This window comes from Toxotes jaculatrix, chromosome 4 (assembly GCF_017976425.1).
Source record: "Toxotes jaculatrix isolate fToxJac2 chromosome 4, fToxJac2.pri, whole genome shotgun sequence".
NCBI classification, from domain to species: domain Eukaryota; kingdom Metazoa; phylum Chordata; class Actinopteri; family Toxotidae; genus Toxotes; species Toxotes jaculatrix.
In genome coordinates this window covers 27,390,079-27,404,115 of record NC_054397.1, presented here as the reverse complement: position 1 = coordinate 27,404,115, position 14,037 = coordinate 27,390,079, and the positions used below count along the sequence as shown (strand labels likewise).

At 44.6% G+C, this 14,037-nt stretch overlaps 1 protein-coding gene across 1 annotated transcript; it reads right to left on the bottom strand.

Annotated features, from left to right (window-relative positions):
• Positions 1 to 471: 471 nt before the first annotated feature.
• tmem132a (transmembrane protein 132A) lies at positions 472 to 11,008 on the bottom strand. Its single transcript, XM_041036735.1, has 13 exons — positions 10,927 to 11,008; positions 10,298 to 10,524; positions 9,988 to 10,200; positions 9,680 to 9,870; positions 7,805 to 7,948; positions 7,445 to 7,708; positions 7,184 to 7,336; positions 6,621 to 6,816; positions 6,365 to 6,508; positions 5,542 to 5,744; positions 3,399 to 3,618; positions 3,115 to 3,306; positions 472 to 1,726 (listed from the first exon to the last, which is right to left on the bottom strand). Exons 1-13 carry the CDS (start codon positions 11,006 to 11,008, stop codon positions 767 to 769), a joined length of 3,189 nt encoding a protein of 1,062 aa, XP_040892669.1. The 3' UTR covers positions 472 to 766.
• Between the last annotated feature and the right edge of the window lie 3,029 nt (positions 11,009 to 14,037).

The window sequence follows — 14,037 nt, the reverse complement described above, 5'->3', positions numbered from 1 at the left end:
ATTTGCAGCAAAATACAGACCCAGCCCAGATACACCAACACTATTTTGGCTCTAAATGCTTTTCTTCTTCTCTCTGCTTCAAGAGGAAACTTCCTGACCTGTGGGATGGTGTGGGTTCTACAGAAGCCTGTAAGTCTCCCCAGAGGTGACAACGGACAGAAGATCGTCAGCTTTTTTGCTGCAGTTATTTATTTCCCTGCGTGCAAACTCAGGAGGAAGAGAACAAATAAAAACTTCTTTCACTGAAACATAAACACCTTGTGTCCATAGCCAAACACACAGTCACATAAACCAATGAAAAAAACAAAAAAGAATTATAAAAAAGTTTGTGTAAGTATAACTCAAGGTGCAGAATGGGTCTGAACACTGCCAGAATATTTGAGCTGGATCCCAGAATCCAGATCACGCGCATGAACTCCTGCAAACTTTAAACATTGCTCGCAGTGAGAGCAAGTTGTGGTTTGACTGGTAATGCAATATTGTACAAAACAGGGTAAGATCACGCTGTTATACTATTAGAACATCTCTCTATTGGCTATGCTGAGGTCTGAGCTGTGAGTCTGCTGAAGCTAAAACATAGAGACAGGAAAGTCTTTCTTGTATGACTCACATGCTCTTCAAACAAGGTCAATAAAGAGGCAACTGCAGAGTTTAAAGGAGTAGTTCAAACACTTCAGCTCCCTATAGTGAACAGCAGTGAGCACAGGTTGTCGTCTCAGAATTGAGGACAGATCTGAGCTGAAGTTTAGCTTGGCCTGTGAATGTATCAGCAAATGATCTCTACTTCTTTAACATCCTCTACATTGTTCTCCTCCTGCTGCTTTGTCTTGTCTCCACCTTCTGTCTTCCTCCTCTCCCCTGCCTGCTTGTCTTCCACCTCCTTCTCCTTCCTCCCCTCTTCTTCTTCCTTTGTGCCTCCCTCTAATTCTCCTTCGCCCTCCTCCTCTGCCATTGCCCTCCTCCTGTCTCGCAGAGCACAGGGCAGACAGTTTGCCAGGAAGAGGACAGCGGAGAGACAGAGCAAAGAGAGGACAGCACCCACACCAACCTCCAGCTCTCGAGCTCCCTGCCTGGCCTCATCCTCGTCTTCCTCCCTCTGTCCTTCCTTCTCCTGACTCGGTGAGAAGTACACAGAGCCCTCCTCCTGGCTAGGCATCAGAACAGCTCTTTCCAGGTTGTTCCGACTGACCATCCCTCCATTTCCCACCTCGTTCCACTTTCTATTAGTCATCCTCCTGCTCATTTTGGCGTAGTAGTCACTGCTCATGTTCCCACTGTCGTCCTCATCAAAGTTCGATGTATAGACGTCGCTGTCTGAGTCAACAAGTGTGTCTGAAATGTCAAACCCAAAGTCCTCACCCTCCTCACCTTTGTTCCCTTCTGGATGCAGAAAGCCCAGGTCCAGGTTAACTCTTATCCAACCAGATCCCCTTGCCAGCCTCCTGGTTCCACCCCCTCCTCCAGTGTCCGTCCAATCTGTGTTGCCCTCACTGATAAAGTTGGAGGTGATTGGCTGATCAGTGCAGGTTGAAACAAGAAGTTCTGCTTGCAGTAGAGGCCCGCCCCCGTCGCCCTGGGCAAAGATGCGTTGGCTGGGTCCAGGTGTCACCACTACCACAGTCTCAGCCAATGAAGAGAGACGCAGGAAAAAGGGAAGGTCGCTGAAGGAAGAGAGGAGGGACGCCGTGTCATCGCTGAACTGAAGCCAGACACTGATGGATGCCTCCTGTAGACACACAACAGGACCCGACTGATGAATTAAATATAACAACAATTTCTACGGCACCAATTCATCAGCTACAACAAGGACAGAGACCACCCAGCACACTCCATCTTCAAACACCAACACACACACACCATGCAGAGAGTATTTTTTGTTTATTTTATTGTGTATTTTTTCTATTTTTCTACGTTTACTGTATTTATTGAAGCTTTGACTCCTAAGCAACTCACAAGAATTCATATGTGCCCAGACTGAGTGTTTGTGTACAAATGGCAAATAAAGATCTTGATTCTTGATTTCAGTGTAATCAACAACTGCCCTGCTCTTCAGTGCCTGACTTAATGCCATTTTTGACCAGGTGATTCAGTTTAAAGGAAGGTCAGAGGATCATAATTCAACCTGAGGCGAATGTGAATGTCTGAACCAAGTTCTGTGCCAAGTCATAATATAGATGTCAAATTAATTTACTAAGATAAACTGGTTGGTGCTAGAGGAAAGGTCAAGGGACCACCAGTGTCTGTAAGATTCATCTGCTGGGGACCATGAAGGTCTGAAGAAAATTTCATGGCTATCCATTCGATTTGGCAACATGCTCATATAGGTGCAATACACGGACTACATCTGCACTACCACTACCTCCTACTTGCACATGAGTATTTATGCACGTGCTAACTTTGGCTTCCTTATCTTATTTTCACGTTATTTAATTGTTTAAATTTCACAGTGTTTATACATTTCTGCTCTAATGTTTATTTTTATTTTCTCTGTTTTATTTTTCTACTCTAATGTTTATATGTTTATATTTTCTACTCTAATGTTTATACTATTGCCCTCATGTTTATATTTCATTCTTGTTCACGTCTTGCTCTGAATGGCTTAAACTGGGACCTGAGTACTAATTTCGTACCATAACATGTAAATGTCCTGGTATGACAATAAAGTTCCTTGATCCTTGATAGTTCTGGAGACATTTCAGACAAATCCACAAATGTCCACCTAATGGTAGCCCCAGAAGAAAAATCAGAGGATAACATCATTAGGATTCATCCTCTGGAGAACGTGAACGTCTCTCCAAAAGTCCACAGCTATGCATCCGATATTTATCTACAATTGTGAGTATATCATGACACAAGGTCGGTTTATGGTCTCTCAGACCTGGTTCTAAAGACAAGCTGTCCAAACACATCAGCAGCCAAATGTGTTTATAGGTGCTCTGAACGGCTGGCAGTCACACTATAAAACGAGGATAAGGGTAATCATTTCAAGACAGTCTCTCCTGGAGAACATTCACTGCTCTGCACTGCACTGATGGAAATGTACAGTATCATGTGAACAGCTGCTTTATCTAAGAACTGACAGTCTTCACTCATCGTAGATGGTCATTCTCTGACCTGGTGGTGGTTGTACAGGATGTTGTAGGCTGTCACTGTTGAGGTGATGATGGAGGAGTGGACGGGGCTGCCAGTAACTGACATTCCGAGGCCGCTGACCACCTGTACAGACAGGTCTGCAGGGGTAACGGGGTCGGAGGTCACAGTGATGTCACATCTACCCAGCACACCATCCCACTGCTCAGAGACCACCTGAGAAAGAGAGAGAGAAATGATGATGATGATGATGATGATGATCAGTAAGAGGAAATGTCCAACTGAATTGATGCACAAACATTGCCTACATGGAGTGATGTCTTTCCTGGCCGTAAACCAATCAGGTTCTTCTGGGTGTCAAGGGAAGCCACTCGAGGGTCCTCTACTCTTAGCCAGTCACGGACCAGCTCTGTCACATCCATGAACCAATCAGATGAGCCTAAGAGGTGTATGGTTCTGCTGCGGGAGTCCTGAGCTGTGAACTTAGTCAGAACCTGAACAGAGGAGCGCTGATACACCGGCACACACCTGTGGAGTCAGGACACACAGGACACACGTGAGGAGACAGAACACACAGGAGAACACACACAAGGAACTAAAGGCCACACAGATGCATGTGATCATGCCTGTGTAACCTGTCCATCTTATAATATATCAAAGTTACCCATAGTGACTCTGGATTTCAGAATACAGTTAAAGTGATCAACCTCCACAGACCCTGAAGAGCTTTTCAGACTGATAATGGCAGTAAAAGGTCTTAATCTCAGTCCTTTATGAATCTGTCTGCACATCACTGCATGCATTGACTAGTCCAGGGGTCACCAACCTTACATTAAGGGTACTGAGTAATATGTTTGATACAAACAACAAAGCTGTACAATTTACCTTTAATTACATATTAATATTAATCGTTAATGATATTCATCTATCAGTTCAAATGGTTTAGTTTCCCAGTGAAGTCCATAAGACGGTCAGTGTCCTCCAGCAGCGACGTGTCTTCCCCTTTGGATTGCATGAACTCTTTGATTTCACCCAAAAGTGGCAAAAAAACGTTGCAAAACATGTCCCCTGCTGAGCCATCGGATGTATCTGTGTAGCAGCAGGTCACCATATTCAGCTGACAGCTCCTCCAATAACACAGTAATGAAGAAATGTTGGGAAGTCTGTGCCACCTTTACAGTTCGCGATGAAACCTGTATGTCGGCCGGTCAAAGCAGGAGACCCGTCTGTAGCAGCCGATACCAACTTTTCCAATGGTACCTTTTCCTCCGCGAAAAACCGCTTCACCGTCTTATAGATGTCAACTCCACTTTAGGGGCAGTAGTGTCAGGAGCTCTTTTCATCAAACAACAACAGCGTAAGGATCATCAGTTGCGTTGTGCTGCTGCTTTTCCTGCCCGTAGTGCGCTGCCCGGTGGGTAGTTAGCATGGTAGCTTTTGTGACAAGTAGTGAAGTGCCTCTCCACATTGTACCGCTTTGCTGTCGCCACAGTCGCCCCGCAAATGAGAGACACGCAGTTTTCTTTCACAGTAGTAAAAAAAAAAAGAACTCTTTCTCCCATTCACTGTGAAAATAGTATGTTTTCTTCCTTTTTTCTGCCATATTTTTGGGAGTGGAAACCGCAATCAGATCCTAGTCTTTGCAGCGCCCGCTAGCTTATCTCAACAAACGTGTCTGTCATGCGCACAATACTGACCTTTGAACCAGGCGGGGTCAGAGTTCATGTATATTTTTATTTTTAAAAATGCTCTTTTAAAAAAAATTCGAAAGTATCCTGATGAATTAAAATATTTATTTTTATAGATACTTATATTTATATTAAAATTTTAGACTGAACCCATTGCTGGCTAGTGCTATTTTTAAAACAGGCTAGTGGGCTACTCATGTGGTCCCTGCGGGCGATCTGGTGCCCGCGGGCACCGTGTTGGTAACCCCTGGATTAGTCTATTTACAGAGCTCGTAACCACCAGAAGAACTATGTTTGCAGTCTTTGGCCTCTAAGAAATGAGAAATCACAGCTGTAATGACAGGAGGATTAATTCAGATCACTCATCACAGAACCACAACAAGAGATTTGCAGAATATATCACAAAGCCCTCACACTGTTCCAGCTGTAACTGACACAGCAGTCTGTAAGGCTGGATGCTGTGTTTGTTCCTTATTGGTGATAATGATAAAAACAAGTGATTAGTATGTTACATATTTCCTTTTTTTTTTGCCAGAGAGTGCTTGACATAATCTTCTAGGCTTTCACAGCTTGTGCATTAAAGAAATTGATAATTGCTGCTCTGAGAATATATCTAATAAAATCCTGAGAGGAAACAGTGGAGTTAAAATGTCTTTCAGGTAAGAGTCTCTTGTGCATCTCTTTGTGTAGAGAAACACCCCAAATCCTATAATTCAATTAATTAATGAAAGAAAAGTGAAGACACATTGAGGCTGTCTGATACCCATTCTCTGTGAAGTGGTTCCAGCCACTGATGGCGTTGAGGACAGGGTCTGACAGGGACACTCGCAGGGGAACCGACGGAACCCACACCTCCAGACACACAGAGCCACTGAGAGTGCCCAGTAGAAACTCTACCACCGCGCAGGTGTTACCCAACCCTGATTCGCTGCCGTCCACATAGAGGGTGGAGCAATCACTGGACACCTGTGGTTAGACAGAGGAAAGTGGAAAAGACACTAGTGATAACTGGGGATTTAGAGACACATGCACAGTATATATGTCAAGTCAGTAAAAACAGCAGAGTTTAAATAGAACAATCTCATTTATTTATAGGAGCATTAATCAGTATAGGTAAATAACAATAGGTTCAGTACTATGAATTATGTGCCAGAGGTTGCTGGTAGTTGTGAATCCACAGAGGATCATGGCCTGACTCCATGATACATGAAGCTCATTGTTTTGATTTATACACAACAACTTCACTGCTTTGGTTCATTTTCAACCACAGCAGCTGTTTGCTCTGTCTACTTCCTGCTGGACAGCACACAGACACAGTCAGAGACCAGCTGGTGGACATAGTGGAGCATTCAGCAGCTAAAGAGACATATTTCCTTCAGGATTTGGTGGAGACCAAAAACAGAACTAAATGAGAGTGATAGTTTAAAGTGATGCACCTTCAGTTAAGATTATTATTATTATTATTATTATTTTTAACCAGGCTAAAACTGTCCTAGGCAAAGATCAGGGCTCACACAGTAAATAACCAGTGTATTTGTGCTTTGTCAGGCTGATCTTAATGATGTGTGTCGTGAACTGTGTCGAACCTTGACAGTGTTCTCGTTGGTAGAGTGACACGTGACTGCAGAGGTGACATCTGACACCTTCCCATCACGGCTTATGGCCAGCACGATGACAGGAAGTGACACCGGCTGGTTGGTCAGTATGGCTGTGTTGATGATCATGTTACTCTGAGGATGAACAGTCAGAAAGCACACAACCCAAATGATGTTTGAACAAATCAGGTTAGATGGACCTCCTGATCTTTGAATGAATAAATAAATAAATTAATACATGAGGCACCTCTGTGATGGGAGCGATGCCAGAGATGTGTCGATCAGCGAATGAGAAGATGCTCACTCCTGCCCCTTGTGGCGACGGGGTGTTACTACTCTCGGAGTACTCCACCCACCAGTTAGCCGGCACTGTCATGGCAACACCGAAGCTCCGCCTCAGGCCGTCGACTGACAAACATACCACCTGCTGGAGGAGAGTGGGACTGCAGGACGACAGAAATCAGAGCCTGAGCTGTCAGTTAATCACTGCTTCCACTGTGACCACAGTCATCACAGTGAGAGTTACTGCAGAGGGAAGATGTGCCCTCCCACTGTCACTCTGCTTACATTGTGATTACATTAGACCACTGACTGCACACAGGTGAAGGTTCAGACACTAAAAATAGTCACGGCGTTCTCAGCTTCTCTGCGTCTCCTCCAACCAAAATGATTCCTTTCACCTTCAGTCATGTCGAAGCATTGATCATTTACTGTCCCGAACATGAAGGAATCATTTTATCTCCTCAATGACAACAAAATGTTTCACTCTATGGTTCACTGACACGCTAAACACTATTAAACTCAGCCTACTCGTGTGTGTTCTTGACCGTGCTCTGTTTGTGGCAGACAATAGACACCACGTCGTGTTTGGAGCCTTGACTTCTCTCCAGGGACACTGCCCACAGGTCAGAGGTCAGAGTTCTCTGGGCCACCATCGACACCAAGCCCCTCTTCACCTTCAGCCTGAAGACAAAACACACACACACAGATTTTCAATGTAAAACTAAAACAGTTTGTTGGCAGCAGCAGCAGTAGTTTGTAGGCTTGTCATCATACCATCTGTGTGCTTACCTTATAACAACAAACTCAGCACTGAAATTGCCTCTCAGGTTCACAGACACCCTGACTGGCTGTCCTATCAGGACTGGACCCCTGTGGTAGCGAATCACAACATGGGAGTCCAAGTGAAGCTCCTCCTCCTCCTGCCCGTTCAAACAGACCTCTTCTTCTTTGGTCCTGCTCTTCCCTCTTTCCTTCTCCTTCTCATCCCTCAGTGCCACTGCTTTGATGTAGAAGAGCTGCCTCTGGGACTGAGCTGCTCTGTCCTCCACACACCTGGATGGATGTTCAGTGGAGGAGAAGAACAAATGTTGTTGAGAAAAGTCAGAGAGAGAAGAGTCTCTGTGTGTTATCAAACTCTGTGTAACGTACTCTGGTGGTGTCAGCTCTGTGTTGGTCACTGTGTCAAAGGAGGAGTAGTAAAGCTGTATTTGGTGTCTCATGGGGCCCCTTGGGTACCTGAGGGCCTGTGGAACATCTGCCTGGGATATGTCCCCATCAACTCCTGGATGGTATCTGAATGAAGACATAAATTCATCTGTCACACATGTTCATCATGAAGAGGTGCTCGTTTGTGACATTTGATCATTACCACAGCCTTTTGTGGAGGCAGACTGAGGAAATCAAAGTCTGGATGCGTCAAAACCTGCAGCATAACGAGGTAAGGCCTGATTAACTGCTCCACACTGTGCAGCTGAAGTGCTCATACACCAACTGCAACCATTATTGTTATTGTTATTATTAATGCCCCTGCTCACTGATGCTGTAAGGAACTCATTCCACAGACCTCAGTGATAAACTGGCTCATTTGTCAAATGTATGTCTAGTTAATGTCCCCATCACTGATATATGGACTCTGTCTGCAGCTGTTTACACCTTTCCTGTACCTTCCTGTTCCCTCTGTGTACCTTCATACATGTTGTCTGTATCTGCAGCCTTTCTCTATTTATAGTGAAAAAGACATATTGCATTTCCCACAAAGTCTTCTTGTATTGTGACACAAAAAAGTTTGCCTTGTGTACCTCCTCTGGTCTCTCTCTCCTTCTCTCCTCTTCCTCCCACCACCTCACCACATCTGCTTCTCATCCTGCAGCATTCCTGTCTTTCCTAAGAGGATTCTGACATGTGGTTTTGATGAACTAACACACTCACACACTCTCCCTCTGTTCCTTTTTTCTCTCTTTCACTACCTCATTTTGTTCTCTGTTTCTCAATCCCTTGCTCCTTGTCCAAGCAGATTCCCACACCAGAAACGCACACAACTGCACTCGCACTAGTACAACACACATGCTGCTTTTTACTGGTTTCCCACTGTCCTTTGCCCTCTCCAGTGGGGCGTCCCATGACCATGTGGTCTGTCTCTGTTGTTCTTTGGGGTCTTTTCTTCTACAGTCTGCTCCTCTTTCTCTCTGGGTATTGTTTTTCAGTTTTCCCTGGAAAAGATTTTCTTCCTGCTCTGAAACTAATGTTAATGAACCCTTTCACTTTGATCTGTTCTGCATGTTGTGATGTGGGGAACAGTCAGAGAGAACGTAGATCCCTGAACCGTGCAATGGTTACATCTGCTGTTCTGTTTGCGTCATGGTGTTGTAGAGAACCACGACACAGGAGGTTCCACTATCAAATCAGAGCATTGACCAGTTCTACGTCTTCATTCCACACATCTCCTCCTATTTCACTGAAACACCATATGTTCTTCAGACTTGATGCTGTGGGAGCTTGGGAGGAAAACAACAACAGTCAGTGCAGCTAGTCATCAAGTTCCCAGCTGCTTTGACAGCAGGCCAATGGCTGAGACTCAGTGGATGTGTGGTTGTTTAATACAAACTAAGTAACAGCTCAGGATTTGTCACACTCCCCTCACTGCAACAGAAATCCAAGGCAGCCTTTAAACCACGGGGGTGGAGTTTAAGCCTCAGTGCTGTGCTCACTCTCTTGCTGTCTGGTGTCACACTGCTCACCTGAAAGCTTTGCTGCCATTTAATGCTATTGCTGCTGCTGCTGTTCATGTAGCATTTAATAAGTCACTCCTCCACCCAGCATGCACCTGTAGGCTGAGTCTACCTCCCAGTGGAGGGACGTTATTATCGTCATTCCCTGCTCTCCAGCTGTGCTGAGCTCTGTGTCCGTCAGAGCCTACACACCAAACATCACTGCTATACATGTTCTGCATTCGTATAATATAATTCATATAATAATTCATATAATAATAATTTAATGAATAAACAATAAACTTTAACACCTCACCTCAGTGAAGGTAAACGCTGACGATTGCTGTGATGAAGTCCGCCCCGCTGCCGTTCCCGCTTCTGAACACGGTTATGAGGGTGGATGTTACTGTGCCACTTGTCCGGATCCTGGTGTGACTGGTTGATGTGTTGATCCTCGAACCAGTCACTGGGCAGCGTCAGAGTTACCACACACAGCCCAAGAGGAGGCTGGGAAACAGGACAGGTGGATGGACAGGTTAAGGCAAGTAGAGGGAAAAGGTGAAAGGAATGACAGAGGAAGACAGAGAGACGACGCTACAGGCTGAGAGAGAACCTGGTCCTCACCTGTGTGATACAGGAAGCCTTGTGCTCCTGTGTCTCCTTGAAGGCGTGCAGAGTGATGCAGGTCCTTCGGCTGCTGGTGCCGCCCCGCTTGTGGAACAGCGTCCTCACCCTGAACCTCTCCTGCCCTCCTGCATCCCTCTCTCTCTCCACATGCTCTGAGAGGAGGGAGGCAGACAGAGGGGGAGAGAGAGGGAGGACATCCTCTGATATGAGCTGTGGAAAGACACAGAGAGGTATGTAGCTAGTTAGCTTTACATTGCCATTCTGAGTCAACTCATCTACAAACCTAACCTGTCCTTTTTCCTCTTACCTGTGTAACTGAGTAAGGGCCGAATGAGGCCTGGAGGCCAGGTCTGGGGCCCCAGCTGGGTGTGGGCACCATGAAGAGGCTCTGGGAGAAGGAGAAGGGGCTGGAGTTGGAGAAAAGAGGGCCGAGCTCCGCCTGGGACAGAGGCAGGAACTGCCAGGGAGGAGGGACGGCCGACATGCGGACTGGCAGAGAGAGAGGGAGAGGAGGCTGCAGGAGGGATGGAGGGACTGAGGGGTGAAAAAAGAAAAGAGCAGGAGGTGTCAACCAAAGAGTCAGAGACTGAGGAGTCTAACAAAGTCCAAAATAAGGAAAACAATCCTACTCTTCAAAGTTTCCCTGTACTGTACATCACAACTGGTTTGGGGCCAGTTGTGGTCCAGTATACAACTGAGTGATGAGGAAACTTGAAGCCACATACATGGACTTTTCAGAGAAGGAGACATCTTATGTCCAGCAGTTAAACTCTTTAAATCCTGTGCAGTATTTACATACTCACTGATTCTGTTTTATAAACAGTTTTAAGAATTCTTAACCAGGTAATTTTTTTTTTGGCTTGAAAACCAAGTTAACCTCACTGTGATTCTGATGTACTATAGACAAAAAAAACAATTACCATTGTGAAGACTCACCTGTTAAAAACATCCAGAAGAGCAGCAGCATGCTACTTCCACTTCTGCCCCAGCACACAGCAGACCAGCTGACCCCTGCCATCACCTGTGACCTGATGGAACAAACTGTCTTCTGAAACCGAGCAAATTTTGATTGCTGATGAAGACCATGTGATACAATCAAAAGCTCCACACACAGTTCCAAAGACGGAGGATAATCCATCAGACTCTGGCCCTAACTGAATGTTTTACAGAAGTGGGAATCCTCTGATTTGTTGACAACAAAACCAGCCTTAACCTTTACTGCAGACACTGAACAACTGTAAATCAAGCTGCAGTCCTGTTCAAATGTAGGTTGCTCCAAATGAGTTAGCTATGTGACAATGATGTTAGCAATGAAGTGATGGTCACATACTCAGGTCGGTGAACTAACACTACAGTCAGGTGTCCTGGATACAGAGGCAAGGCCAAACTAAATAAAAACCAAGTGTGAAAGTCTTTTTTTTAAATGTCTATTTTCATTTTCACTGGAAAATTCATTCATTGACATTTCAAACAAAAGTCATTCCTTTCTGGAAAACAAGGGCTCTGATTGGTTCAATGACTAATGGGCCCTACAAACAGAAGATAACCCCCAAAGCTCTGTGTCAGTGTTAAAAACAAAGAGGTTTGATGGGGTGTGAAAATTTGCTCAGGGCCCCAGAAAGGCTCTGCTTCTGCCACCAATCAGAGCCTCCACATGCAGCGTCACAGAGGGATACACAATAAGCAAACAATATTTTACAGTATTTCCTGTGAACATTCACACATTCACATTTACACACACACACACACACACACACACACACACACCTCAGCTGGGAGGAATGAGTTTAAGTTCAGACACTGCTCTGCATAAGATCAAAGACAGCAGCTGAACATACAGCTAAATATATCAGATGTGTGTTATCCACGTGTTCAGTCCCTGTGAAGAGGTCAGATTGTTATACCACACACACACATGCACACGTACACCCACACACTGTGGATATATTATGCATACTCATGAATTGTTTCTTTCCATTTTCACTCCTTCACTGTCTGTTTTTTTTTCATGGACACACACACACACACACACACACACACACACACACACACACACACACACCTGTGGTTTTACCCACCTGTATCTGTCTGTATCAGCTCCAGGTTACAGTTCTTCTTCGAGGCATTTTGTGAGCAGGTTGAGCCCTCTGTTATTGCTCGGGGCCATTTCACAGCTTCCAACAGGAATAAAAAAAAATAAATACTTCACAACAAAAACTATTTAAAAAATAAAATCAATAAAAATAAACAGTAAAATGCTCTTTTTTTTTGTCTCTCTCACTCTTCTTCTCTGGTCTGCTGCTGCTACAAACCTCCACTCTCTCTCTCTCCGCTCTCTGTGTGCCAGATTCACACAATACGGATTTATGTGTTTAAAACGGTAAATAATCCCCCACGTTATGTCCCTCCTCCCTCCCCTTCTTTAGAATCTCATTTATTTTCTTATAGATTTTGCTTCTTCCTCTCTCCCTTCCCCTTCCTCACCCCTTCCCTCTGAGTTACTTCTTTTTGATCACCCCTCTCTTTTGTCTTTTGTCTTCTTCAAGTTATTTTTACCAAAGAAAAGGACACTCTTTTGAGTGAGTTCATGTGTGTGTGTGTGTGTGTGTTTGTGTGTGTGCGTGTGCCTTACAGTGTCTGGATGGTGGAGAATCAGGGCGTCTCCATCACACACCAGTTACAATGGTGACGAGTGTGTGTGCAGTCTGTGGTGTGATTAAAGACAAACTGTCTCTGGAAGCCTCAGACATTGTATGGTGTAATTTGAAGCTTAGCAGTTGAAGTGGAGCGCTTGTCAGAGCAGCAGCTCTGGACTGTAAATCCCACTGTCGGCTGGACTCGATGAGCGTGAGGGCTCCACGTTCCTGCTTCATTTGTCTCATGTCACATGGTACATGTGCGATGGCAGCCTTGACAGGATGCTGACTATACTGTCATTATCTGTAAATGGAGAGGTAAATATAGGTAATGAGTGGCGTCAAGAATAGTGAATCATGTCTTGGAAAAAAACAGTCATCACAAGAAAAACGGTCTAAATGTGAGCTGTATGTTTTCCTGTGAATCATGGCTGGTGTCTATCAGGAGTAAGAGATGAAGTCACATGAGATCAAGTCACATGAGGGGTGTGTCTCCATCTCCAGAACCATAACCAAGTAGTTCTGTAGTGCCCAGACCTGATCACACCTTATAGGAAGATTCAGGAAATCACAACTTGGCTCATATTTTTGTTGCTCTGGTCAGTTATTCATCAGCTAATGCTACCATTGTACTCTTTTAATTATGACCAAGATCTCAAAATGCACCTTCACTCTTAAACTTAGGTCAGATGATCAGACAAACACTGTTACTGTTAATAACCAAAGTTATTTGGAAGAAAAAACAATGGTGAGGAGTAAAATAGTTACACTGAGAGTCTGTTGACTCCTTAAAATACTTGTTAGGGGACAAAAGATCAGGGAAGCTAAAGGCATTGTGGGAAAAGGTAGAGGAGCACTTATACAGTGAGCACAGTGATCCAAGGCAGGTGGAGGGATGAGGTAGTCTGGAATGGTTTTCAATGAACAGGTGTGCCTTGTCAAGATCCCACATAAATCTACCATGTAGAAAGTAATAAAAATAAAGAAAACCCACTGAATAAGAAGCTGTGTCCAAAGTTTTGTCTGGTACTGTATATAATATATATGTATATAAAATCCTCTTCCTTTCTATGACAGCAGTGTGCGTGTGTGTGTGTGTGTGTGCTGAGAGTGGTAATAGAGCAGCAGAAGGGGCTTAGAGGACAATGGATCTGACAGAGAGAGGAGCTTAACAGAGAGAGAGAGAGGGAGCAGAGAGAAAAAATGAAAAGCAGCCTCAGAATTTAACTAAACAGTCCTCCACCTACTTCCACTCCATACTTTCAGCACAGTCCTCATTTATCTGGCTGTACTTCACCTTTTTATTACATTAGCTTCGATTACATTTACATTCACAGCGGTGCAGCAGCAAATAACAGACTACATAAACTACCAGTGAATGGTGTGATATCCTCACATCAACATTTTGTTA